The sequence below is a fragment of the Emericellopsis cladophorae genome, assembly GCF_022114955.1.
Source record: "Emericellopsis cladophorae strain MUM 19.33 chromosome Unknown NODE_50_length_166691_cov_114_954254, whole genome shotgun sequence".
NCBI lineage: Eukaryota > Fungi > Ascomycota > Sordariomycetes > Hypocreales > Bionectriaceae > Emericellopsis > Emericellopsis cladophorae.
This window is the reverse complement of record NW_026250975.1, coordinates 73,378-99,462: the sequence shown is the minus strand read 5'-3', so window position 1 is coordinate 99,462 and position 26,085 is coordinate 73,378. Positions and strand designations below refer to the sequence as shown.

General features: G+C 53.3%; 10 protein-coding genes across 10 annotated transcripts; 8 read left to right on the top strand and 2 right to left on the bottom strand.

Moving 5' to 3' along the window:
• Window positions 1-1,812: 1,812 nt before the first annotated feature.
• J7T54_007774 (uncharacterized protein) lies at window positions 1,813-4,835 on the top strand (the record flags this gene model as incomplete). The annotated part of the gene is made up of 6 exons (XM_051508873.1): window positions 1,813-2,049; window positions 2,120-2,380; window positions 2,439-2,703; window positions 3,063-3,615; window positions 4,421-4,485; window positions 4,543-4,835. 6 exons carry the CDS (start codon window positions 1,813-1,815, stop codon window positions 4,833-4,835), a joined length of 1,674 nt encoding a protein of 557 aa, XP_051360103.1.
• A 741-nt stretch (window positions 4,836-5,576) lies between these two features.
• Window positions 5,577-8,996, top strand: J7T54_007773 (ATPase; the record flags this gene model as incomplete). The annotated part of the gene is made up of 2 exons (XM_051508872.1): window positions 5,577-5,944; window positions 6,080-8,996. The coding sequence occupies 2 exons, from the start codon at window positions 5,577-5,579 to the stop codon at window positions 8,994-8,996; spliced, it is 3,285 nt and encodes a 1,094-aa protein (XP_051360102.1).
• A 433-nt stretch (window positions 8,997-9,429) lies between these two features.
• J7T54_007772 (Aryl-alcohol dehydrogenase) lies at window positions 9,430-10,812 on the top strand (the record flags this gene model as incomplete). Its single annotated transcript, XM_051508871.1, has 3 exons — window positions 9,430-9,697; window positions 9,757-10,187; window positions 10,375-10,812. 3 exons carry the CDS (start codon window positions 9,430-9,432, stop codon window positions 10,810-10,812), a joined length of 1,137 nt encoding a protein of 378 aa, XP_051360101.1.
• Window positions 10,813-12,214: 1,402 nt separating this feature from the next.
• Window positions 12,215-14,193, top strand: J7T54_007771 (uncharacterized protein; the record flags this gene model as incomplete). Its single annotated transcript, XM_051508870.1, has 7 exons — window positions 12,215-12,384; window positions 12,440-12,565; window positions 12,636-12,739; window positions 12,793-12,939; window positions 13,006-13,551; window positions 13,613-13,920; window positions 13,996-14,193. 7 exons carry the CDS (start codon window positions 12,215-12,217, stop codon window positions 14,191-14,193), a joined length of 1,599 nt encoding a protein of 532 aa, XP_051360100.1.
• A 288-nt stretch (window positions 14,194-14,481) lies between these two features.
• J7T54_007770 (NAD(P)-binding protein) lies at window positions 14,482-15,516 on the bottom strand (the record flags this gene model as incomplete). Its single annotated transcript, XM_051508869.1, has 5 exons — window positions 14,482-14,672; window positions 14,726-15,048; window positions 15,104-15,207; window positions 15,260-15,415; window positions 15,475-15,516. The coding sequence occupies 5 exons, from the start codon at window positions 15,514-15,516 to the stop codon at window positions 14,482-14,484; spliced, it is 816 nt and encodes a 271-aa protein (XP_051360099.1).
• A 1,877-nt stretch (window positions 15,517-17,393) lies between these two features.
• Window positions 17,394-18,131, top strand: J7T54_007769 (uncharacterized protein; the record flags this gene model as incomplete). The annotated part of the gene is made up of 2 exons (XM_051508868.1): window positions 17,394-17,431; window positions 17,639-18,131. 2 exons carry the CDS (start codon window positions 17,394-17,396, stop codon window positions 18,129-18,131), a joined length of 531 nt encoding a protein of 176 aa, XP_051360098.1.
• A 1,598-nt stretch (window positions 18,132-19,729) lies between these two features.
• On the top strand, window positions 19,730-19,978 carry J7T54_007768 (uncharacterized protein; the record flags this gene model as incomplete). The annotated part of the gene is made up of 1 exon (XM_051508867.1): window positions 19,730-19,978. The coding sequence occupies one exon, from the start codon at window positions 19,730-19,732 to the stop codon at window positions 19,976-19,978; it is 249 nt and encodes an 82-aa protein (XP_051360097.1).
• Window positions 19,979-21,457: 1,479 nt separating this feature from the next.
• On the top strand, window positions 21,458-21,838 carry J7T54_007767 (uncharacterized protein; the record flags this gene model as incomplete). The annotated part of the gene is made up of 1 exon (XM_051508866.1): window positions 21,458-21,838. The coding sequence occupies one exon, from the start codon at window positions 21,458-21,460 to the stop codon at window positions 21,836-21,838; it is 381 nt and encodes a 126-aa protein (XP_051360096.1).
• A 901-nt stretch (window positions 21,839-22,739) lies between these two features.
• On the bottom strand, window positions 22,740-23,784 carry J7T54_007766 (uncharacterized protein; the record flags this gene model as incomplete). Its single annotated transcript, XM_051508865.1, has 3 exons — window positions 22,740-22,913; window positions 22,980-23,327; window positions 23,419-23,784. The coding sequence occupies 3 exons, from the start codon at window positions 23,782-23,784 to the stop codon at window positions 22,740-22,742; spliced, it is 888 nt and encodes a 295-aa protein (XP_051360095.1).
• A 1,009-nt stretch (window positions 23,785-24,793) lies between these two features.
• On the top strand, window positions 24,794-26,067 carry J7T54_007765 (uncharacterized protein; the record flags this gene model as incomplete). The annotated part of the gene is made up of 3 exons (XM_051508864.1): window positions 24,794-24,985; window positions 25,046-25,524; window positions 25,584-26,067. The coding sequence occupies 3 exons, from the start codon at window positions 24,794-24,796 to the stop codon at window positions 26,065-26,067; spliced, it is 1,155 nt and encodes a 384-aa protein (XP_051360094.1).
• Between the last annotated feature and the right edge of the window lie 18 nt (window positions 26,068-26,085).

Here is a 26,085-nt window from a genome sequence, read left to right as displayed (position 1 = left end):
CGTGGGTCACATATTTTGGCCAGAGAGTGCTATCCTCACAACTTTAGCATGCCGAACGCGGGGAAAGAGCCACAAGCAAACGCGACTCACCAGGTAGAGGTAAAAGGCCGTGAGGCACTCTAACTCAGCAGAGCGTAGGAACCGGCAATTGAGTAAGGCTTGTTGACATCCGAAGCGAAAGCGAGTCAAAAGGGTATCCTTGGACATGCCGAACATCGCCTCACAATCGTGTGGGGACAGAGTGTTGAGTGCGATGCAGTAAACACCAAACATGAGGGCTTCTAGCGTTGGCTCGATGCAACATATATTACCAATGGCTTCCACGATTCGAGATTGTAGCGTTGGAGTGTGAGTGACTTTCAGCATGGGGTCGACGTTGTCGAGGTACACTTGCCAGAGGCGGAACACATGTGCTGGCTCGGGATGGACAGTGGACAAGTCAACAGACTCCCGGCGCGACCCAAACAAAATATGCTCGTCCCCAAGAGTGTCCCACGTCTTTCGCACGATATCGTCGTGCATGTGCTCGGTCACTTCGTCTGTCTCAGATCCGTCATCATTTTGCTTCTGTGACATAATTAGTATCGGTTGCCATGAGGTAATAGGGGCCAATCGTACGCTGTGTCTCATAGCCTGCCAGATACTCCTACCACCTCGTCAAATTCACCCTAGAGGTTAAAAGACGGCGACTCACCTTGCCTCATACATTGTCTCTGGCTTGGTCGTAGTCTGAGGAGAAGCTGGAGTCTTGGTATCCGCTGGGTCGTCGTCAGAGGCGTCATTGCTATGTGGTTGGCCCTTGGCATTGGCTGAGCCTAGATCTCGGTGCAATGGTTTGAATTGTACCTTATTCTGGCGCAAAAGGTCTTCATAGCTACGCAGCCTCTCCAACAGCTCACGCTCTGGGAAGCGACGTTTCCGACGACGGTTCTGTGCCGCGGGGACGCAAGGAGCTTGGTTCTTGCTACAGTTCGAGCAGGGAAACTTGCGATCACACTTGATTTTGCGTTGCTGACACAACACACAGGCGAGGACTCGCTGGTTTGCCTTGACTGATGATGCCGTGGGCGGCTGTAGTCGAGACGCCGAATCCAAATCCAGGTCCATGATCCCGATTGATCGGTCTAGTCGTGAGCATGCAGTGAATCAATTGTTCCGGGCGGTGATAGCATGCGTAGCAGCGCACATCGGGTTTGGACGGAGAAAAGAATCGATGAATGTGAAGGACAGATGGATTGTCGCAGACTCGCATGCTTGGTGAATATTACATACACGGGCCACATCGGATATTAGTAAGGCCCGAGTGCTCTCTGCCTCTCAGCATCAACTCGGCCGTTTCCACTCTCCTCGCCGCGTCGAAACCACGCACAGCGCGCACTATTGGTCAAGCAATGCCTAATAATTGTCGCGACTGGTGAGTTGGGATGGGAATCCAACAAGATGCCGCCTTATCCGGGACTCTAGCGTCAGGCGGTCCGTCAATCAGTCCGGCCGTGTCTCAGCGGCGTCAGCGCGTCCGTCGCACCCTTGCCGGTTGTTAGAAAAAGCCGACGAGCATGTTGGTGATAGCATTCACCAGTTCACGACGGCTTGAACCGGGCAGAAAATCGTGCGTTGCTCGGGCCCGGCACGAGGCTTACAATACTCAATCTCAACGATGTAGGTATATAATTCATAGAGTCGAGAGGGACCATAAACCTTCTGTCGAGTATCCTTCACATATCAGTGTTGTAACTTGGATCGACCATGAGCGGCAGTGCCAAACCTGCACAGACGAATCCTTTGACAAAAAGCCACCACCGGCCATCAGAGATGAGCACCCAGCAGCAGACCGAAACCGACACTGCGGCTGGTCGTGCAGAACCATCAGCCTCGAATCCAACATTTGTTCAAAGTGACACCGCCAGCCCCCTATCAACTGCACCAGCACCCCAGGAAACCCCGTCCGCACCGGCCCCGTTACAACCCAAGGCCAGGGTGATCCTCCTCATCGCGTCTGTCTTTGTGAGCGTGTTCCTCATCGCGCTGGATAGGACAATCATATCCACGGTATATCCTTATGCTCTATCCTCTAAGTTCGCAACGCGGAGTGGAAGTCAACGGCTGATCATTTCTACAGGCCACCCCCGCCATCACAGACGAATTCCACTCATTACCAGACGTCGGATGGTACAACAGCGCGTACACGTTGACTTCAGTGGCGCTGCAGTTGCTCGTCGGGAAGGTCTACATATTCTATCCCATCAGATCCGTCTTGCTATGCAGCGTGCTTCTCTTCGAGATTGGTTCGGTCGTCTGCGGTGCTGCGCCTGCTTCAGACGTCTTCATTGCTGGCCGAGCCATCGCGGGTATGGGATCAGCCGGCATCATGGTGGGATGTGTAAGTTTCAACGCAGCATGCTTTCTGGGCAAGCAGCGGTCACTAACTTTGAAAACAGATCATGGTCATAGTAGCTGCGGTACCCCTGGAGAAACGTCCAAAGATACAGGGCTTCTTTGGTGCACTGTTTGGGATCGCCTCCATCATCGGGCCCCTTGTCGGCGGCGCCTTCACCACTCACGTCACTTGGAGATGGTGCTTCTACATCAATCTCCCCTTTGGCGCCATTGCCCTGGTCGTCATCGCCATCTGTCTCAAAGTCCCCGACAGGGACAAGATCAATACGCCTCTTCTGGAGAAACTGAAGCAACTTGATGGAGTCGGTACGCTTGCGCTGACAGGGTCCATGGCATGTCTTGTGCTGGCGCTACAGTGGGGAGGACAAACATATGCTGTGAGGGTCCCTCCTTCACCGTCTAAAGTCCTGTTCCTCGTACTGACAGAAACAAGTGGAGCAGCAGTCGTATCATTGCTTTGTTGACGCTCGTGGGCGTCTTTGCTACCGCCTTTATTGCTGCACAGGTGCTTTTACCTCGAACCGCCACCATTCCTGGCAGGGTCATCAAAAAGCGCAGCACATATTTTGGGCTTTGTGCCATCATCCTCATCGGAGGCAGCATGTACATTCTTAGTACGCCCCAGTGTCACGCCTCACGACTGTCGATTCTAATTGTACGTGTAGCCTACTTCCTGCCCATTTGGTTCCAGGTCGTCAAGAATGTGTCTGCCGTGGACTCGGGCATCCGACTCCTCCCCCTCATGCTTTCCATGGTTCTCGGTACGATGAGCAACGGCTTCTTTGTGCAGCGGGTTGGATATTACACCCCCACAGCAATCATCGGCGCGTGCTTGATGACGGTTGGTGCCGGTCTCCTGACGACCCTGCACATTGACACGGGCGCGGGCAAGTGGATCGGTTATCAGATCCTGGCTGGCTTCGGCCTCGGAATATGCTTTCAAGCGCCCAATCTAGCCGCCCAAACAACGCTGCCGACAGAAGATGTTCCCATTGGTACCTCACTGATGATGTTCGGTCAACTCATGGGAGCGACCGTTTTCGTCCCCGTGGGGACCAACGTGCTGAACAACCAGCTCATCTCGCGCCTCTCCCGCTTGCCAGGGTTTGAGTCAAAATCTGTCACACTCGGTGGTGCAAATGCGATATTCAGCGACATTCCCGCCGACTATCGAGCCGAAGCCCTCCACAGCTACAATGAGGCGATCAGGACTGTTTTGTACATTGGACTCGGGTTGACCGCTGCGACCGTTATAGGCATTGCGGGATTGGAGATGAGAAGTGTCAAAAAACCAGCGAAAAAAGGTCTTGAGGCAGGCGACACAAGTGGAACAAAGAGCAAAGAGGGAGAGAAAGTCGATGACTAAATAACAGAGCAGCGGATCAATCGGCGCCTGTCTTCCACGTCGACGAGCAGGATACAGTATAGGATCAGGCTACCCTTGACCTTCACTTGTTCAGTTGATCAATGCCGCCACGCGCTGCCTCATGTATAGGTAATGTAACCAAAATATTGTATTATGCATATATCCTAGAATCTTCCTTAGAATGAAGATCGCGCTACATAGTTGACAAGTGTGTGCGGCGAGATTTCACGCCCCTTAAATATAATTATTGGATTTGGTTCAAGAGCTTGGTCAACTTGTGTCGCGTCACATTGCGTGCACGCAAATCTGTTTTCCCTCGACTCAAAAGCGCGCAGACACATTACTCAAAACACCAACAAAGCCGCCCAAGATGTTGTTGATTCGAAGCACACCAATATTTAAATCACCGATGAGATGTATGTCGCGGCTCTCGTGCACCCCAGATTCATTCTCGCCATGGAGCACACCGTACAAAGTCGCTAGCCGCGTCATCGCAACAACGCGAAAGGGGAATCGCCAATGCGAGAAGAAGCCAGCGTGCCAAAAAACTTCAACCCCGAGTCCCAACCCGGGCTTCTGGTCCCTGAGATCGGCCTGGAAGAGAGCTGCGGTCAACACGACACGTTGTCTGGTTGGTTGCACGACTGGCGATTTCAGTGCAATGTGGTACCTTCAATCCGCGCATCCGCAACTGGGCATGACCACCATCATGGCATTATCCAGTACGTGTTGCCGTCGCTCGCAATGGAAGACCATCACGCTAACGTTCTGCCGCCTAGTGGCCAGCGGCATCACCACGTCTCTCTTGCTGGAGACGACTCTGCTGAGATACGGTCGCGACAAGTTGGCCTGGAAGGTTGCAGCACAGACAGCCGCCGGAATGAGTATGATATCCATGTTGACGATGGAAGTCGCGGAGAACATGGTAGATTACCATCTCATGGGCGGCGCTGTTCAGTTTGATTCTCCTTCGTTCTGGGCAGCTGCACTGGTCTCCACGATCGCTGGGTTTCTCGCACCATTGCCATACAACTACTATAAGCTTAGGAGGTTTGGCAAGGCGTGCCATTGATCACCCTCATATCTGTACGATCATTTCATTTAACCTGTATGGCACACCAGCGATGCCAGTTACTGCCAGAGCGTTGTGAACTGTTCCAACCCTGGTCGTGCATTTGCGGGTTTGTCACCAACGCGAAATGTACGAAGCGAGACCCCGCAAATAAGCCGCTGCGAGATTTGTGCCGCAGTGTAGTGGGGCTGGTAGGGGGACTGGTCGTTGACTCGCCACTCATCGATGACTGGAGTCACTGGACGCACAATCACCGCACCCAGTCACGTACAAACCACAAGTCGCACCAGCAGTGTTTCTTCAGATTGCCGACTTCTGAGAAGAAACTTGAATCATCTTTACGATCAATGAGGCTGAAAAACTTTTAAGCTTACTACACGCCCAGTTGGAGCTTCACATCAATCAAAAAGAACGACTTGGAGGGGCCTTGCTCTTCACTACCTGCTCAGATTTTCACCATTTCAAACGACCTTGATTCTCATCCCACCTCGGGCTCAGCAACTGGAAATCTTTCATCATCCTCCACCAGGGTTCAGGATGCATCCCGAGCAACGTTCTGAAGGAACGAGCGCTGAGCCGCGCACGACGACGACATTCCTTGTACCCGGTGCACATTGCTCGACCTGCGCATCTTTCATCGCGAAAACTATCCGAAGAATCGAGCCAGACGCCATTGTAGAGACCTGCATTCCCTCCCATAGCGTTCTTATCCGCCATGGGCCCCAAGCTAGCATCAAAGCCATGGCATTGGCGCTGGGCAATTCTGGCTACGAGGTCCAGTCCATCGCTGTTGATCCAGAAGCTCAGTTGAGAGCCCAGGACGCGACGCGATCGAATACTGCAGATCAAAGCGCTCAGCGTGAGGATTTTGTGCTTGGTGCCTGGTTCAACCATCCGGCCCAGCCATGGAATGTCGTGGGGCGAATTCGACAACGTCGAGCCAAGCAGCGTCACATCGACAACTGTTTCGAGTGCAAAATGAAGCTCAAGCCAGGTTCAGATGGGTATCCGACAACGAGTCCGGCTCAAGCCACTCCGACAGCCGAACTTGGTGGCGCCGTCAACGACGCGGTTCCAGCATCTGCCCCCCAGCTTTCCCAAGTCGAATTGTTAATCGATGGGATGAGCTGCAGTTCTTGCGTTGGGAAAATCAGCGAAACATTGACGGCTGAGCCATGGATTGAGGCGGCGGATGTTTCCTTGTTGAATCGATCGGCAGTGGTTCGTTTTCGCGGCACGGACAGGGCCGAGGACATCATCCGTCTCATTGAAGATATCGGCTATGATGCGCGCATTGACAATATTCAGATCTTGGACAGCAAACGAGCACCGAATAGTCCAGAGGCTCCAAATGATGTTTGGCGTGCGGAGGTTTCCATCTACGGAATGAGTTGCAGTTCGTGTGTGGGCAAGATAACGAAGGCTGTTGAAGCGCACGGTTGGGTGCAGACAGCCAACGTGAGTCTGGTCGCCAGTAGCGCGACGGTCGAATTCAAGGGCAAAAGTCACCTGCAAGAAATCCTCGACACCATCAAGGCGAGCGGTTATGATGCGAGGCTCAGTGACGTGGTGAACATCAATGCGATCAAGAATCAACCTACTCGAAGGACTCTTGCGATACGGGTGAGCAACATGTATTGCGAGCACTGCCCTGATAGAGTCATTGGGGCAATCCAAAGCATGGAACCGACGGTCACGATTGACGAAACGCCCACTCTGGCATCTCCCATCATGACAGTGTCGTACAGTCCTAGGGCACCTGACTTTACGATCCGAACGATACTCTCCGCCATCACGTCTGCTGATCCAGCTCTGGATGCAGCCATTCATCACCCGCCCACTGTCGAAGAACGATCGCAGCAGATACACGCGCACAATAGACGACAACTACTCTATCGCTTACTCTTGGCCATTGCGGCTGCTATACCAGGTCTCATCATTGGCATTGTGTTCATGTTGCTGGTCTCGGAGCACGACCCGAATCGCATGTACCTGATGGAGAAGTGGCACGGCGTGTCACGGGCCGAGTGGGCGTTGCTGGTGACTTCAACCCCAGTCTACTTCTTTGGAGCCGATGTCTTCCACCGTCGTACCATCAAAGACCTGTTTGTGATGTGGAAGCCAGGGAGCCCAGTCCCTCTTCTCCGACGCTTTTACCGCTTTGGAAGCATGGACATGCTAGTCTCCTTTGCCACGACAATCGCTTATGCGGCATCTATTGCACAGCTGGCCATTTCTGCCTCTCTGAGAAGACATGGGACGGACACGCCTGAGATGACCTCTTACTTTGACTCTGTCATTTTCCTCACCATGTTTCTACTGGTTGGTCGTATGATTGAGGCCTACAGCAAAGCCAAGACGGGAGAAGCAGTGACCAAGTTGGGCCAACTGCGACCGAAAGAGGCCCTCCTGGTTACTCCATCCGGACAGCGAGTACATGCACCAACAGATACACTCGAGTCTGGGGACTCTGTTGTCGTGGTACATGGATCATCACCGCCATGGGACGGGACACTGCTCGACAAAGAGGCTGAGTTCTCCGAAGCGAGTCTGACTGGCGAGTCAAGATCCATCATGAAGACAGTGGGTGATGACGTCTACGCCGGCACTGTCAACAAGGGCGTGGCTGTCACGATACGGATTCGGGGTGCAGCCGGCGAATCCTTGCTCGATAATATCATTCGTGTCGTCAGAGAAGGCCAGGCCAAGCGCGCTCCAATAGAGAGACTGGCAGACACGATTACTGGATACTTTGTTCCCTTTGTGACGCTGTTTGCTATTGTTATTTGGGCCACATGGCTAGGCCTTGGTGAGTCAGGTCGGCTGCCAGACGATTACAAAGACGTCAATGTCGGAGGCTGGCCATTCTGGTCGCTGCAATTCGCCATTGCCGTCTTCGTTATTGCTTGCCCGTGTGGAATTGGCCTCGCAGCACCAACGGCCCTTTTTGTCGGTGGCGGGCTTGCCGCCAAGCACGGTATACTGGCCAAGGGTGGTGGCGAGGCTTTCCAGGAAGCTAGCGACATTGACATTGTTGTCTTCGATAAGACTGGCACACTCACCGAGGGCGGGGACTTGAAGATCACTGAATATCTCTTGCTCCAGAACGGTACCAATGAACAGGTTTCTGATCGCTTACTGTCAGGCGTTGGGGAGGTGGAGCGCAATAGCAGCCATCCGATTGCAAAGGCTCTGGTGGCCTGGTGCGAGCAGAGAGGATCCAGGGGCGCAACACCGCGAGAGGTGCAAGAGATCCCTGGAAAAGGCATGATGGCAGTCTTCCCTCCCGACGATACCCTTTCCGGCATGGAGATGATTGTTGGTAACGAGAGATTGATGGATGACCACAAGGTCCAGTTTGATGCTTCGACCGCCGCGACATTGGACTCGTGGAAAGACCAGGCCAAGTCCGTGATTCTCGTCGCTTCGCGCCAAATCGAAGGAGATAGACCCTGGGAGCCAGCTGCTGTCTTTGCCTCTTCGGATCCCGTTCGCGCAGAAGCGCAGTCTGTGGTGGCCTCGCTGCACGACCGCGGCGTCGATGTCTGGATGCTGTCAGGAGACAACGCCAAGACAGCAGAGGCCGTGGGAGCTATGGTATCTATCCCCCCAGGCCGCATCATCGCAGGTGTGCTACCGGAGCAGAAGGCCGACAAGGTCAAATATCTTCAACGGAGTCAACCAAAGCGGCAAAAGAGCCGTTTTGCGTTCAAGAACCAGACATCGAAACGCGCGATTGTGGCGATGATTGGCGATGGCGTAAATGATGCGCCAGCATTGACAGCCGCCGACGTCGGAATCGCCATTGGCGCTGGATCCGATGTGGCAATCTCTGCTGCCGGATTCGTCCTGATCAAGTCGGACCTTGACACATTGCTCATATTGATCGAGCTCAGCTGTGTCGTTTTCAGGCGCGTCAAGTTCAACTTCCTCTGGGCGAGTGTGTACAACCTTGTGGCCCTGCCTATTGCAGCCGGTGTTCTGTATCCAATCAAGACCAATGGCTCATACACGCGACTTGATCCTGTCTGGGCTAGCTTAGCCATGGCACTGAGTAGCGTCAGCGTCATATCCAGTAGCTTGCTGCTGAGGAGCAAGCTTCCTCTGGTCGGTTTCCGGGCGTCAAACAGAGCAGCAGAGCACCGCTCTAGCTCGGGGTAAATCGGGTGTTCCTGAAAACGAGGTACGAGTCTTATCTCAAAGTAATGCAATCGTTGTATCACGTAGGGAGACGCGCGCGTCTAGAAGCTGGCTGGCAAGCAACTGAAGAGCGTGAAAGCAGAAGGCGAAATGGTCGAGGAGGCCACGATTTACTATTAGTAGTCTGGTTCGCAAGAATGTACTCTGTAATACAGCCCTGGCTCCTGAGTCAGCAGCGAAGCGAAGTCCACCATGATTCCCCAGACTTCTCGAATTCCCCGCGGAGCCAGTCGCGAGGCTATGAGGCTGCAGACAGGTACATGATGCAGGTGTGAACAGATATTCTCCGAAACGCGCCGATTCCCTTGTTTCCGGGACGAGTATCGTTCATACTTTCGGTCGAAATACGCACTTTGTATTCATCTACAACAATTCTGGTACCCCAGGCACCTTGATGGCCTCACGATTCAAGTCAAATCTTTCGGACATGAGCCATAATTCAATCTCGCAAGGGTTGGCTCTGGTTGCCCACGGCCCTTTGAGCAAGGGGCAATGGAAGCTGGGGTCAGTCCAGTCGCGTGAGCTGCTAGATGATGAGGTGCTCGTCCGTGTCATCGCAAGCGGCATTTGCTTGGCCGACGTGCACATTGGAGACGCCCCAGCAGCACTGGGCGACAACTTAAGCAGCCCCGTCTACTATCCTCGAGTCTTGGGACATGAAGGTACTTTCACTTTTTTATGGACGCTGACGGTGTTGATACTTACTGCTTTCCACTACCAGGATCCGGCTACGTCGAGAAGACCGGTTCTTCAGTGTCCCAGTTGTCAGTGGGCGACCCCGTCCTTTTGTCGTTCACGAGCTGTGGTGCGTGTTACGCCTGCGAGGACAACCATCCGGCACACTGCGCAGACATGTTCCGCCTGAACTTTGTGGCCGACAGGGAGGTCTATCAGTCCGAGGGTAGTGACAGGTGCGATATTGGCGGCTCTTTCTTTGGTCAGTCCAGCTTTGCGAGCCGGGCAGTCGTGAAGGCGAGGTGCCTAGTCAATCTACGCGGCGTGGTCGAGAGCGACGAAGAGCTCAAGTATCTTGGTCCTCTCGGCTGCGGCGTGCAGACTGGGAGTGCAGCGATGCTGAACATTGGGGCCGTCAAGGCCGGACAAGACGTGGCCATAATCGGTGTCGGTAGTGTTGGACTAAGTGCAATCATGGTGAGTAATGAGCCGTTGACAGTTACAGCAAGCTGGTGCGAGCATATACGAAGGAGAAGAAGGGAGTGGGGGGGGAGAGAGAGAGAGAGAGAGAGAGGAGAGAGCTGATTCTTTCCATCCTTAGGCATCAAGCATGCGCGGCTGTCGACGAATCATTGCGGTTGACAAAAACGAGTCTCGGCTGCAGTTAGCCAAGACACTCGGCGCGACGCACACCGTGAACACGTCTGAAGAGTCGACTGACCTGACCGCAGAGGTGCGCAGGATCACTGATGGGCGCGGCGTGCACGTGTCGCTCGACACGACTGGGGTGCGCGCTCTCGCTCGTGCCTCTTACGACTTTGCCTGCAATGGCGGCAAGATCATACCTGTAGGCATGTCCGCTCCCACTGACACCTGGGATATCCCCATGCTCGACTTGATGAACAGCGGGAAGCAGATCCTGGGTTGCGTGCAGGGGGATGTTGTCCCCCAGCAGTACGCGCTCGACATGATTGCGTGGAAGAGGAAGGGCGTCTTTCCTTACGAGAAGATTATGAAGTTCTACAATGTCTCCGATTTCAGCAAGGCCCTGGAGGACATGCGCCTGGGAGAGGTTGTGAAGCCAGTCCTGGTGTGGCCTTGAGATTGAATTTAGGCTATTTGTGTCCGCACTCCATAAAGCGGCCAATGTCTTGAGTCCTTGACAACCAACAGCGATTCCATTCATAAGGCCCACTTGTCCGCGTGCAGCCAGGGAGCCAAAGTCGTGGACGTAGATAGTCACCCTGAAAACAATCCTAGACTACGGAGAGCAAAGGTCCAGTCTAATAATCTGCCCGTGGCCTCCAACGTTCATGATTGGGCGCAATCACGATGCCAACAGCGGTGTAGGCACGTACGACCTCGAACCAATCGGGTTTGCACTTCCCGTTGTGCATGTACGTACCGTGCCGGTTAAAGCAATGAGGCGTGGTGTGCCGGGACAACGGTGACTGGAGTATGCATGTGAGCATCATCGTTTGCGCAGGCGTTTGGGCTCTCTTCTCACGACCGCCTGATTGCCACCTCGGCCGAGATGAATACTTTGAACGCCAAGAATTGCCGTCTCTTCTCGGCGAAATTTTAACAACGTGACTTGCGCAATGTTCATCAGTCTGTGCATAGGGGCTCGGGGGATGGAAGGGCGGACAGCTGACAGCTCGGTGGCCGTCTGATCCGTCGCGCCGTTATTCCGCTGTGTCTGTCTGAGTGCTGACATGTAATGCGGCAGCCTCTGGCCCCGGGTATCAGAGGATCAGAGGATCAGAGGATCAGAAGATCAGAAGATCAGAAGATCAGAAGAGAGGTCTGACGCTCGTTCGAGTCCTGCTCAACTCCAGAGTCCATTTCCAGTCCCGGGTGATATTGCGATGTGCCTCGAGTCACCCGCTTGAGGCGTCTGAGCCTCGGCTCAAGCCTCAAGCCAGGGACTGCATCGACTCCGGGCCAGTTGTTCTGGACTTGGAGACAGTGGAGAGGGCGAGTCTCCCCACAGGCCCGGTGTTTGATTGATCCGGGTAAAACGCGACTTTAACCTTGTCAGTGTGGGGAGTTTGGGGAATTCGGCCCATGCTCTCCCCCACACGCTCATTTATCCACAACCGCCGCGACTGGCCGCATGGTAGTGGATCTCTACCACCCCATGCCATGTCAGCCCACATTCCGACGCTTTGAGGTCGCGCCAGTCAGATTAGCCGACCAAACAGAACGCTGGGGCATGGCAAAGCAGATACCTCCTGGCAAATGCCATGCCAAGTGCGCAAATGCCCGCTCCCGGAGCTTTCAGATATTAACTGCACATGCATGTACCCGCTGTTGGGGTTACTCGGGCCTTTTGTGCCCAGGAACCAGTATATAATACTTACCCGCTGCCACGATCGCATCGACTACTCGTCTCCCTGTATCGTAGTGCTCGCTACTGGTCATTGAATTCGCTGCGGCAATCTTCCTTTCTCTCAACCTTCTCAACTCTGATCCATAGACCGCACCCCGAATCAACTTTCATCATGGGGTTCGCATTCGGCAACGCGAAAAACGCGAAGCATGAGGCCGCCGTTGCCCAGGCCGAGGCCCCTCATCTGGCCAAGGTAAAGTGGTGGAAGGACCCTGGCATGCGTCAGCTCTACTTCTATGCCGCGGTTCTTTGCGTCTGCTCTGCTACGACGGGTTACGATGGGTAAGCCAGCTTGAAGCTACCACGAGGAACAGAAGGGGAACTAACACGCCATCAGCTCCATGTTGAACGCTTCCCAAGTCATGGACGAATGGCAGGAATACTTTGACGAACCCAGGGGCTCGAGGCTAGGCATTCTCAACGCCATCTACCAGATTGGTAGCATTGCCAGTTTCCCATTCGCGTGAGTTACGGGTGCCAAAATGGACATGGCAAACTGGATCATTCCGGCTAACGACCGCTCTTTGTTACAGCCCATACTTGGCCGATCATTTTGGTCGCAAGGTCCCGATTGCTCTCGGTTGCCTCATCATGGTTCTTGGTGCTTTCCTCTCGACCTTCACCAACGGCATGGGCAGTATGTGGCCCTTTCCTCTCGCGCATGCCAGTAGCTAACAATCCGTGCTACAGTGTACCTTGGCGGCCGGTTCCTCGTTGGTTTCGGCAACTCGCTTGCGCAGCTGGCTTGCCCTGTCTTGCTCACTGAGATCTGCCACCCTCAGCACCGTGGTATCGTTACCGCCATCTACAACTGTCTCTGGAACTTGGGAGCGACCAGTGAGTGGCCTTTCTAAAGCGAATGATCTGCAAAAGAATCGAGAGACTGATAAGATCCCCCCCTAGTCTGCTCCTTCATTGGCCTCGGCACGATTAACATCCCGAACGACTGGTCGTGGCGAACCATCACCCTCTTTCAGGCGGTGCCCTCTTTCATCCAGCTTTCCTTTCTCTGGTGGATTCCCGAGTCCCCCCGCTGGTTGATGTCCCGCGAGCGACACGAAGAAGCCCTCGGCATCCTCGCCAAGTACCACGCCAACGGCGACACCACCAACGCAACGGTGCAGTTTGAGTACAAGGAGATCAAGGACACAATTTCCCTCGAGTACCAGGCCAAGAAGACCAGCAGCTACCTCGACTTCCTCAGGACACCTGGCAACCGCTACCGCCTCATGCTCCTTATCTCTCTAGGTATCATCTCTCAGTACTCTGGCAACGCGCTCATCAGCAACTACTCCAACCTGATCTATGAGGGCGCTGGTATCACAGATCAGGCTGCCAAGACAGGTCTCAACGGTGGAGAGAACATGCTCAAGCTGTTCGTCGCCATTGGTTGCGCTTTTGGTATTGACAAGTTCGGTCGTCGCCCACTCTTCTTGACAGCCACTGTCGGTAAGTGAACTTGCCTACGTCATGGAAACACTCTCAGACATTTATCTGATACTCTTTTCAGGCATGTTGCTCATGTTCCTGGCCTGGACCGTTGTCGCTGCCCGCTTTGAGGCCACCGGCAAGACCGAGATCAAGCGCCTGGGCTATCCGCAGATCGCCCTCATCTGGATGTTCGACGTGTGCTACTCCATCGCCTGGTCTGGTCTGATCGTCGCCTACGCTCTGGAGATCCTCCCCTTTAGGCTCCGTGCCCGTGGTCTCATGATCATGAACTTCTTCATCCAGGTCGCCCTCACCATCAGCAACCAGACGAACCCTATTGCTCTCCAGAACCTGCCCAACAACTGGAATTTCTGGTGCTTCTACACGGTACGTGTTTTCCTATGTTTCTAATGAAAGCGCACATTGCTCTTGAGAACGACAGGCTAATACATTCTTCTCTAGGCCTGGATCGCCGTGGAGCTTGCCTTTGTCTACTTCTTCTACGTCGAGACCAAGGGTCCCACCTTGGAAGAGATTGCCCGAATCTTCGACGGTGAGAATGCCGAGGTCGACCAGCTCGACTACATGGCGAAGGAGAAGCAGCCTGAGGTGGAGACCGCCGAGGTGGAGACTTCCCATGACCGCAAGTCGGATGTGTAAATGCAATCCCCAGTTGCTGACCGGTTCCGTGTGGCCTGTACTATTCCCCCGATGGCAGTATGTTGCACTCGGGAGCAATTTCGACTTGATACATGTTGAGTTCTACTTGACGTGCCAACTACTGCCAGATATACAATCTTTAATGCCAACTTTCACTGGACATGCCTCCCAAGCGAGTGCATAATGTCCAATTGCACATTTCACTTATTCAAGTTCAACCCCCGCATGTGTGAAAGCCAGTGACTGTCGTAGTCATGATCCATGCTTTGCAATGGCGCCTCACGCAGCTTACACCCACTTCTTGTTACCAAAGTGAGATAAGAAGTCGCCAGCATTGCCATCCTCAACACTCGCTTTCTCAGTCACGGACAGGACCTTCTTGATTGACTCCTCGGTTGTAATCGCGCCCTTCCACCCTGGTTCGTACTCGAGCAGCTTCGCCCCCAGCGCTGACAAAGCGGGGTTCGTGGGATCTTTGGCTGAAGAACAATCAGCAATGGCATTTCACAAAACATGAGATGTAAGAACTCACAGCCGTCGGTGTCGGTTGCACTTGTATCGACCACGCCAGGGGAGATGCCCAGAAATAGGACACCCTTTTCGCGGTACTCGGCACTGAACTTGGCGATGATCATGTTCAGGGCTGCTTTCGAAGCACAGTAGCCCACGGCCATCCATATATCGTATTTCCTCACCAAGTCCACGTCGGCCATGCCTGTCGTCATCATGATCACTTTCTTGGCCTTGCCCAGCAGGACAAGAGGCATAAAAGCATTGACCGCGTGGGCTTGCGCAACCGCGTTGAGGCGGAAACAATCCGTCAAGTCTTTCTCAAGCTTCCCAGGGTCGCTGCCTCTGTTGCAATTTGCGTCAGTTCTCCTCGGCAACATAGAGCAGCTCGTTCACGTACAGCTGGCTCAGCGTTTGGTCAAAGTGGTCTCCGCCAACGGCCGCATTGGCGATGAGGACATCCAGCTTGCCGCCACTGACCTTGGAGGTCTCCTCCACAGCTCCCTGGTCTCGTCGTGAGCATTTTTCATATAATATGATGTGGATACCCGCATACAGGGAGTGTCTTGTAGTCGTTCAGATCGGTATAGAAGATGTGGACATTGGGTCGATTGATTTCAGCAGCAACCTTTTCTTTGGTGGCCTGCACATTACGGACGAGGCCGACGACAACATTTTCGGGGTTTTCAGAAAGTTGTTTGAGGTATTCAAACTCAACGCTATTCGTCAGTGCACGCCCACATCAGCAAATTGGGTTTTGACCAAACTCACGCCAAGGCCTCGCGATGCTCCGACAACAACGTAAGAGGACATTCTGAAATATTGATGTGGAGGACGGAAGTATTCAAAAAGGGATTTGTTCGATTTTGTGTGATATGCAAGCTGGGTAGTTAATGAGAGATTGAGACTGAGTGGTCTGGTATTTGTCGCTGCAGGGTGGCCATATTTATACGCACGCTTCCCGGGCTTTTGCAACTTTCGGCCTCCGTGCATCAGGTGGCATTGGTAATCATACCGAGCTATTTGCTCATTGAGAGCTCTTGATCATCAGAGTTCTCGAAGGCCTTTGGCGCAGTGTCCGCCGACTTCCATATCCAAGGAGCTCAATTCGTGAACAAGGTAATAGTGTCCGCCCGTGGAGCGGCATTAGCTTCGGGAAAAAGTTGCCCAAGCTCTGGAAAAGGATACACTGTGGGGGTAGAAATCGGGTCTAGCGTAACGTCATACGGTCAGCATACACCTTGCAGCATTTGTAATCTCCGCTGCCTCCACAAGCAAACGACCTCCAGTCGCCATCTCTCGTCGCACAGCTCGCTTGTCTTGATCACAACGCGCCGCGACCGCGACAAAGGTTCTTTGCCAAATCAGGGTTATTGGCAACGTTTTCGCTTAAGCGCTTCGAGTTTCCAAGGCTTGCGTTGCTTCATCTCGTCGTGCTTTGACCTCAACCCGGTACCCGACGGCACGGCGCTTTCATTGGATCGCTGTCTGATGTGCTCATGGCCGATGGCTCGGCCAGCCTGCGCACCCTGTAGAGGTGGGTGAAAGCCCCAGAACTCAGATACTAGCAATCTTTCAAACTTGGAAGCTGATTTGGTGGGCGAACCTGACAGAGCGGAAGCTTCGATGCGACCGAAAACTGCCGCACTGTACGAGCTGTGAGCAGGCACGAAGATCGTGTCCAGCATACAAGAAAAACTTGTCATGGCCAAAACCAAACGATGGAAAAAGGTCGATTGTCGGGCCCAGAGCACGTCCTACTTCAAGCCACCCTGCCACTCAGGTCAAGTCCTCTCGGTGGATAAATGTTGGAGTCGAAGACATTCACACCCATCTCTACATCTCAGCAGACCAAGTAATGCGGAGTGAGTCATCTTCCATATCTGGCAGGAAAACGTTGAACTCAAGCATTTATAAACGACGAGAGGGCCCCGAGCCTGTCGATTCGCGTCTGTCCTTGACGTCGCGCTTGTCATGGATTCCTATGAGGCTTGATGTGTCTCATCACACCCTGCTCCAATATTGTAAGACGTGAGCCATAGTCTACATATGATGCTGGATGACTCATTCAAGCTTATTAGTTCAGCTCATAGCCTCGTCAGCAATTTCGTGCGACGTTATGTCCCAGACTCTGCTCGGCATCCTCACGCGGCTGGCTTTCCATGACGACTCGGCAGCAACGCGAGGCGTCCTGTATGCTACTCTGGCTATCTCTTCTCTTTTTCGCCACGGCCCAACCGAAGAGACCATCAGACTTCAAGGTGCAGCCTTGCGTGCGCTGGAGAAATCGGCGAGTGTGGGGATCAAAGGCTCACAGGTTACTCAACACGTGGCTGCTGGCATGTTGCTGTGTTCTCTGGAGGCAAGTCATCCAGTTTCACGGGCCAATGAAGTTCGATAAATGATTAAGTTTCTGCTATCCGTCACGTAGCTGAATACTGACATGTGGCATGTCACAGATTCACGGGAACTACCGAATGGCAGGGCCATGGTTTCTGTATCTTAGAGGCGCCAAAAGGCTCATCCAGGCTGGGGATCTGGACAAGACGACTGTGTCCAGTGAGTTCATCGGCGTCACAAACTGGCTTTATCACCACGACGTGCCTGCTCAGTTCAGCCTCAAACATTGGCGGACAAAACCTAGATCGAAAGTGGCGGGAGTAGTTCGATCGAGGCATCCTCAAGACGGCATGCGTGCCAATACCAAAGCCATGAAAGCCTTTCTCCAGTATCCCTCACCAGTGAGTCGCCCAAGGATTTCTGGTTTTGGGACTGACACAAACGGACAACATCTGTACCATGTGTCGACGACTAAAATCTTTTTTTAGATGACCCACGAATTGCCCTCAAGCCACAAAGTCCTGTGGCTGTTAGCGGATGTATTTCAAAGCATTGTCGATTCATCCCATCTCCAATATCACAGTTCTCAATACAGAAGGGAGCTCGAGAGTCTTGAGCACGAGCTAGAGAGCATTTTCAACGGCAAGCACGTCCCTGAAGAGGAGCGAATGGACTTGAGTCAATCAGCACCCAGTCAGCATCGCATGTTTGCTGTCATGGAACTTTATCGCCTCGCAGCACTTATCTATCTGGAGAGGGCGTCTCGGAACTTCTCGGGAAGCTCACCAAAGCTCGCGACGTGGGCTGGTGCAGCTTTTGCCATGCTGGCGACAATGGGTGTTCTGAAGTACAATTTTCCGGTTTTCATCATCGCATGCGAGGCGCGTACAGACAAGCAGCGAATAGTCATTCTTGATTGCCTTGAGAAGACGCAGGCAAGTCAGCCCACGGCGGGGACGGCAATGGTGAAGGACATGATCCAGAGGGCCTGGGCTATGGATGATCTCGACCCAGCAGGAGATGTGGATTATATGGAAAAGCTGGACGTGGTCGTCAGTGGCTGGGATAGCATGCCTTCTTTCGCATGACGCGGTGTTACAAAGGGGGGCCGAATGAAAGCTTCCGAAAGAACAGACCTTCTATTGCTCTAATGTGGATATCTTGTGGTACGTTCGTGATTCGTACCACGAATCCTGTACATCCCAGCCTGATGTTAACGATGAATCAGCCCCCTATCACTAATCTTGGACAGGGTTTGCCTCCATTTGTCCAAGAGAATTTGTACTTTCTCCGCACGAGGTGCTATGAGCTGCTGAGATGCCGAGCCACTGTGGAGCAGATTCAAAGGAGCGAGCATACAAGGGGACTGGAGACCGCGCCATGTTGCCACAAGTCGTTATTGCCACGCCACACACAATAACGGACAGTTAAACAAGTGGTAGTGGTGGCCGGCCTTGACTCGTGCTACTTAACTTACTTCCCTTTTAAGCGGGTGGGCTCGATATGATAGGCCCAGTGTGGCGCCCCATTGTACGTAGTATGCGCTTGATCATCTGACGTTGTCGCGACATTTTCTGAAATGTGCAATTACGCGGTTAAACTATTGTTGAATAAAGGGAAGGACGGCGTATAACAGCTCCGGATATGCTTTGTGAAGTGCGAGAGGGATAAATGCAGTACAGAGACTCTTGTTCATGTTGTCAGATAGCTTTCAAACAAACCGATCTCAATTACATTTCAGGCCTGGGGAGCCTGAATTTCAAATTCCAATAGGTACCCAATGTATACGATATATGGAGAGCGATGATTTCCACCTAGATACAAAACGCAGCCTTGTATCAGTCCGGCACGCAAGCACATGAGTTGCGCAGAACAGGTGCGAGGGTGGGCTACCCTGCAGACATGGCGTCAGTGACACTGTCGACAGTCAGGGACATTGAAAGTAGCATTCATTGAGAAGGCCCTGTAGGCTGCCTCCAGATAGGAGATTTTGAAAGCTTGGATTCAAATGGCTTGAGCCCTGTGGAGGTCGGGAAAGTCAATATCTGGACCATCCTTGAATTGAAGCCACGGAGTGGCGATTTGGATGTTTTGGCCTGTTATCAATCGGCAGCGTCTTATTTGTCCAGTCCGTCGGATCGGCAAAAAGTCCCACGTTTTAAGCTCAAAGGATTAGCAGGGGTTCGGATAACGTGTGGTCAATGGTGGACTGGTGGTTCGCAAGAGACCCGAATCGATTTATTAATAAATCTCAATAGCCCCAGACCCCGAGTCAATCTAAGATTCCTATTCAACAGGAGATATTTGTTCCCCCCGTCGTGCGCACCGCCCAAATTTGGCCAGAAAACACGTCGACTGTACCGCACCATGCGTCCTCGAGCGTTTTCCCTCGTGCCCATGCTTGGACTGTCCTTTGCGCTCATTGAGCCCGACTTTACCTCGAAATCCGGCGTTTCAATTTACAATCCTTCTAACTTTTTCAACACGACTGGGCCATGGAGCTTGATGTCGCAGGCCGGAGATACCCTGTACATTGCCGGTCTGTGGCCTCATCCTCCCTGTGATAATAAGCAAGACTGTCTGGAAATGATTGCTTACTTTCGATGCAGGTATGCGTGGCATTCACCCAGAGAATAGCACTCTTGCGCCCGTCGGTCTTCCACGTGTTCGCCAAGCATACCAGAACATGGCTGCGCTCGCTGAGATGGTGGGGGCTGACCTGTATTCCTGTGTCCGAGTCGTCGTTTACACGACCGACATGTACAGGTACCGACCAATGTGCAATGAGGTGCAGATTGAGCTCTGGGGCGACGACGCGAACACGTACCCGCCCCGAACGATTATCGAGGTTGATCGACTGAATGAAGACGACATTGTCGAGGTGGAGGGCACTTTCTACGCGCCTCACTTGAACAAAAAGAAGCCCGGACATTAGGACATTCGACAAGACGTGAGGCTGTTTGATAGGAAACTTGACTCTGTCATCATTTCTCTGATTGTCCCCTCTGTCAGGCTTCATAGCGTGGTTTTCAGGGGAAAATTGGGCCAGCAATTTACTCTGCGTCTAGATAGAGCTAACTGGCCATCTTCACGCCAACTATGCACGACAGCGTGAATAGAAAGCAAATGGCGAAGAAAATGGAATAGAATTGTTGTGCTGCTTGTAAAAGAATCTTTATGATGGTTGCGAGCTTCAGCCCAACGCCAGAGGGCCTGTGTGAGGCTTTCTTGCAGCCCGCATCGCCATCACTTGATCTGCGTTCACAATGCACGGAGACGGTCCAGGAAGCCTCAAATGGTAGCCTGACACCTAAGAGTGCTACTTGCTTTGCGAAATGGGATGAAAATACCAGAGAGACTCGGCAGGAGTCGCGACATCCCCCATGCCCCGACAATAACGAACCCACTATCCCCCGGTCTACGATGCCGTGCGTACATGTAGCCCGGTAGACATTATCGCCAGTACTCGTACATTCACACTCGTTATTCAAACAGTGCCCGATCATTTGCCCCTGGAGCAATGGCACTAGCACACTCGGTGTGGTTGTTGTGGAACCGGAGGATCCAGGTGTGAGCTCGAATCCTAGTCCTTTGGTCTACTACTACTTTCTCCTTCCTATTAAACACTGTATTCACGTCTGCTTTGAACATATTTCCCAACACTGCAAGCAGTCGTTGAGATCTGTTTGCTCATCATTTTGATTGCGAGAGTGGAGAAAATTCTTCTGTGTTCAGCCCCTGAACGGCACACTGATTTTCGTTCCTAAATAGGCGCCATGCTTGTACATGTGTGTAATAGATGGTGGTGTTCTGAGGACTCTCATACTCCACGTCGACTACAGCTGACTTGGTAACGTTGACTGTCCCGAGGAACTTTGTCTCGAACGCCATGGCTTCAACAGAACCGGGACTTCACTGCTGCTGAAACCGATGTAGGGAGATGTCCGCTAGTTTCATCATACGATGGCGCGTAATGGCGTTTATAGTAAATAGTCAACGTTTCCAATGCTGCCACACAATTAAGTGAAATAGAGAGTGGACACCGTTGAGGGTATGCCAAAGCACCAACGGGCAATCGGGATCTATTGACCGACACATATTGGGTCGCAATGGATTGCGCTAAGCTGAGACTTGGGCTGTCCACGCTGTTCCAGGATTGTGAGTCGCTGAGTCGAGCAATGAGACGTCTGTTGACGAAGGTTGCCAATCACTTCTTATCTCATGTAGGTTGTAAGTACTACATTTTTTTACTGTTACAGTGGGTACTATGATGTATAGGATATGTGTTAGCCATTGCTTTCGGGTCTGTTATGTGAATTTTCCATTGGTTTATTAAGCTCACGTTAAGGCGTCGAGAGTATCAAAGTTTCTAGCCTTGATAAGCACTGTAGTATACCGTTCCGGCAAGAACCGCATGGGTGTTACCGACCTGTCCTATCCCGTCGCCGACGTGTGGGAAGTGGCCCAGGCTCGTGTAAAGCCTAGAGAGGACACGAGTCTCAAGGGGTATTTTATTGTCATAGGTAAACGTACAACCTCACTGCTAGAGGTGGGCAACTTCATGCGCCCCGTGCATCCGAAAGCCAATGCGCTGCCATGCAGGAACCCCCCGGGGCTGATGGTCTACGCCGCCGGCCCCTTCATTGGCATTTCAAAGAAGTGGTCCACCGCAAGTCTCAGTATTCCTCTCAAGGTCGGCAACGGGAGTAGCATCCGGGAGCTGGGCCTCAAGTACCGCCCAGTTGAGGAGAGCTTTCGAGCCCACTATAAGTCTTGGGAGCAGGCCAAGAGATGATGATGGTATTACTTTGCGGAATTGGCGCTATGTTGCTTTTCAGTCATTTTTGTTGCCGCTCTGTGGTTCTCTCGCTACTAAGTTAGTTCTCTCGCTACTAATTAACTCCTGTTTGCTAATATATCATTCGTGTCTTCACCTCCCTTTGCCCACATGTCGCTTGGGGAACGGATACTTGAGTATATCACGATATTCTACTATGGCAGAATACGTAATTGTGCTGCCCTTCTTAATTCAGTGGCGCACTTGTGTATTTTCTTCGCGGTAGAACATCTCATACGATGTTGTCTGTAGGACAGGCACCAATTAGAATTTCGCTTTCACTCGCATTCGGGTCGGTTGGGATTAGTGGAGCTAACCCCGAGCCCCGCGATCCAATTCGTGTTATCCGACCGTCCCGATGACCGAGGTAGATGCGTACGCAGAGAGAAAAACCCGCTTGGGGATTAGGGCATGCTCAGCGCATGCTCAGCGCAAGGATCTGGGATCGAGAAGGAACACTGTCGATTTAATTAACGAGCAGATCAGTATTAGCAAATGGCAAGAGAACCGCAGCAAACAGCGTTTTCCGGACCAAAAAGGCCGGGCATGGGAGAGCTAAAGAAGAAGAAATGAGTGGCTTGAGCGAAAAGTGATGCTGGACCCTTGTGTCCATGTGGAGACACATGTCACCCCTGTTCGCACGGGAACACAAGGGTACAAAGCAAGGCACAGACACTGATCGGTTTATATGTTTGATTTGTTTTAGAGCGACGTGGGTGGCGCGTCTCCTCTACTGTACTAAATGTTAGAGACCATTGCCTAGAAATCCTTGCCCAACATCTGACGAGCTTATTCAGCACGAGAAAACATTTCCACGAGCAGTCAGGCAGATGAAAGGCTTTGGCGCAACATCATAGGCCTAAGCGTATTTGCGGACCATCTTGAGGATGGCCTCCTCCGTCTCCTTGGGGCTCGTTGCATTGAGGTAGTGACCTGCGCCGTCAACAAAGGTCAATGTCGCCTCAGGCGACGCCGTGAACATTTCAATGTGTTCGGCGGGGACCGTCTTGCCGAATACGGGATCTTCGGGGCCCTGTTCACACGTGAGTTGATTGATCATGCATGTCTCGCATCGACCGGGTCAAGGAGAAGTACCGACCTGCAACCAATAGACAGGGCACTTGATGTCCCGAAGACGACACAGGAGCCCATCTCGCTCCATGAGATTGATGAGGGCCATGCGCAGCTTCTTGCGCCCGGCCTCGCCGCTGTAGACCTCCTTGAGAGTCTGGTCCCAGAAGGACAGTGTCTCCTGGGTGACCGCAGCGGAGAAGCCCAACTGGGCAACCATGCCTCGCCAGACTTCGTCGACGACAAAGTCAGGTGACGGCGTGGACCACTTCTCGTAAAAGGGCATGAGCTGTGTCTTGGGATCCCAGCAACCCTTCTCCCGAGAGGCTGAGGACTCGTAGTCCATCGATGTGCCCAATGGCAGGAGGCCTCGGATCTGTAAGGCGCGGAATCAGGTCAGCGGAATATGTCCGGTGCGACATGCAGGGTAGTACACGTGGCATGGAAAAACTATGAAGGGCACTGACCTTTTCAGGTGCCAGGAGTGCCATGCGGACGACCATCCAGCCTCCCTGGCTCGTGCCTAGGGCAAAAGCCTCCTTGACCCCCAGCGCCTCCATGACTTGCAGCGCCATGACGGCAGAGTCCCAGTACGTAAAGTGCTCTGCGGTGCTGCTGGTGGCTCCATGGCCGAGGGGCTCGATGGCCAGGAGGTTGACGGCGCTGGTCAGTGAGGCGCTGTCAAACTGGGTGTTGTAGAGCGAGGAGGTTGTGCACATGGAGTTGATGAGCACAACGGTGGGCTTGGCCGGGTCGATACGGTCGCCCGAGAGACGGTAACCGGCACTAATGCCACCCAGATGGGGCACTTTGATGGTTGTGGTCGCAGCCATGGTCAATGGAAGGGTAGCGGTGACGGTGATGGGAACGGTGACAGTGACGGAAAGGGGGGGGGAGAGTGTGTTGGGTACAGAGTATCTTGATCCCAACACGAGGCGTCAATCGACATGCGGTTTATTATCGAGCGCGGGAGCACGATTCCGCTTGGGAGAGCTGACACTGCGACGATGCCGAGTTGAGGGCATTGCGCAAGAGGGGTTCTGCGGGGAAGCAAGCGGCCTCCCTGCGCTAACTCCCAATGTCAAACTGTCAACTGCAAGCCACTGAAAGTCTGAACCACAGGTGCCACAGAGGGCGGAGGCGCGGGTGAGACCGACGGCCATTTGTGAGTTGCTGGAGAAGCGGCTGTGAGTGTCATCAATCCGAAGATGCGGCCCGGGGACGGGCTCCGGTGAAATTATGGGTGGGCCATTGTTGCTTCCGAGTCCCAAGAGGCGTCCAGCCTCGACAGTGAGAGGTCTAGCACGAAGAGCGAGTCCACCTTGGGCAAAGGTGGGCACCACCGTGACCAGGGTCCAGACACCACCGGCAAGTTCATCAATGTGAGAAATTTTCTCTTGCCTCGATTGTCACTTGTCAGGTGAAGCCTGAGACAGCTCCAGTGGCAGTTGCTTGCGCGGTCGAATCCGTGAGTTGTGACCCGTTCATGTGGGCGTGCCCTGCAGAAGAGCGTGTCCGCAGACCGCAATCCAGTCTGGTACAGGGAACGCATCACATCATCGGTATGCAAGGGGGGCTTGCGGGACGGCTGAAGTACTACTTACTTGATTAGGAGAAGGTTGAAAAGTTGGGGACCGCAGACCTGTAATGATTATCAAGGATAGCCCGGAGTCCCGTGATTTCTTCTCGACGTACCCCATCTGTGACGGAGGACTGTCTGTTCCCAACGCGCATGAACAGGCCATCGCTTCGACGACTAATCACAATCCGACTACCTTTCGACATGTCACAAAACCTCTGACCGTTTCTCTCCTTGCTCATCCAGCGCCCTCGTCATTGAACATGCCGATCCCCCCAGAATCCCAGCTGCCTGGGTTGCCAGGCTTCGACCCTGACAATCTCCAGCCATGGACCATTCAGGTCGTCGTCTCCGTGACGGTCCTCGCCTTGTGCTCGACCGTCCTGCGCGTAGTGAGCCGACGTTTGAATTCCCAGAAGCTCTGGTGGGACGACTGGATGATCCTCTTCTCGATGGTGTGCCGCTTGCGAACCCGAGCTCTACTGACGAGCGGCTGACTGACTATTGGGATGCAGGGCTGGAACCTCGTTGTTGTTGGATTCATTTTTGCCATGTACGCCAGCGGCATGGGCCTACATGCCGACCTCGTCGACCCAACCGACATTGTCATGATGGCCCAGTGGCTCGTTGTCGCTGAAATCCTCTATGCGTTCAATCTGGGGTGGACGAAACTGAGCCTGCTCCTCATGTACTACCGAATCTTCCGCTTTCCGTACTTCAAGAGGATGGCGTGGATCGTGGGCGTCTTCGTCATGGCCTGGGTCGTCTGCATCACCTTCCTCTTCGTCTTTATCTGCGTCCCGGTCGAGAAGTTGTGGTACCCGGAACTCCCGGGCCACTGCATCAACCAGGTTGGCACGTGGATCGCCAACGCAATCTCGACCATTTTTACAGATCTTGTCATTCTGCTCATGCCAATCCCGCAGGTGTGGCGGCTGAACTTGAAAATGCGCGAGAAACTCGGTTTGACGGCGGCTTTTGGCCTCGGGTCCTTGTATGCACACATACCTCATCTATGCCCTTACCTTGGCGACGATCAACTAACATCAATAGCGTTGTCTTTGCATCTGCCTACCGTACCAGCGTTCTCTTTACGTACGACAAATCGGATCCTACTTACACATTGACCCCGACCGTTGGCTGGACAGCCATCGAAATGTCCGCAGGCATCACCTCAGCCTGCCTCCCAACCCTGTTGCCCGTGCTCAACAAAGTGCTGCGCTGGTTTCGCGGGCGCGGCAATGGGGAGTCGTCGACAGGGTATGCAAGGGGGCCAGGCGCCAGCGGTGGACGCGATGTCTCGCGGCACGACGACAAAATGACCAGTGCAGCCGCCAATTCTCGACGGCATCTCTCCAGTAGCTTCTTCAGGCTGCCAGACGAAAGTGAGCCGGACCGTGTCGACTCCGCCGCAAAGAACGATTCAAAGCTAGACTTGCACTCTGACAGCAAAAAGGGCCACGAGCCGAGACTGCAGGTAGTGCCAAAGGATGGGGACGGGGAGAGCAGCGATGATATTCCCCTCGAGCGTCTTTGATTGACCCTCGCGTAGCAT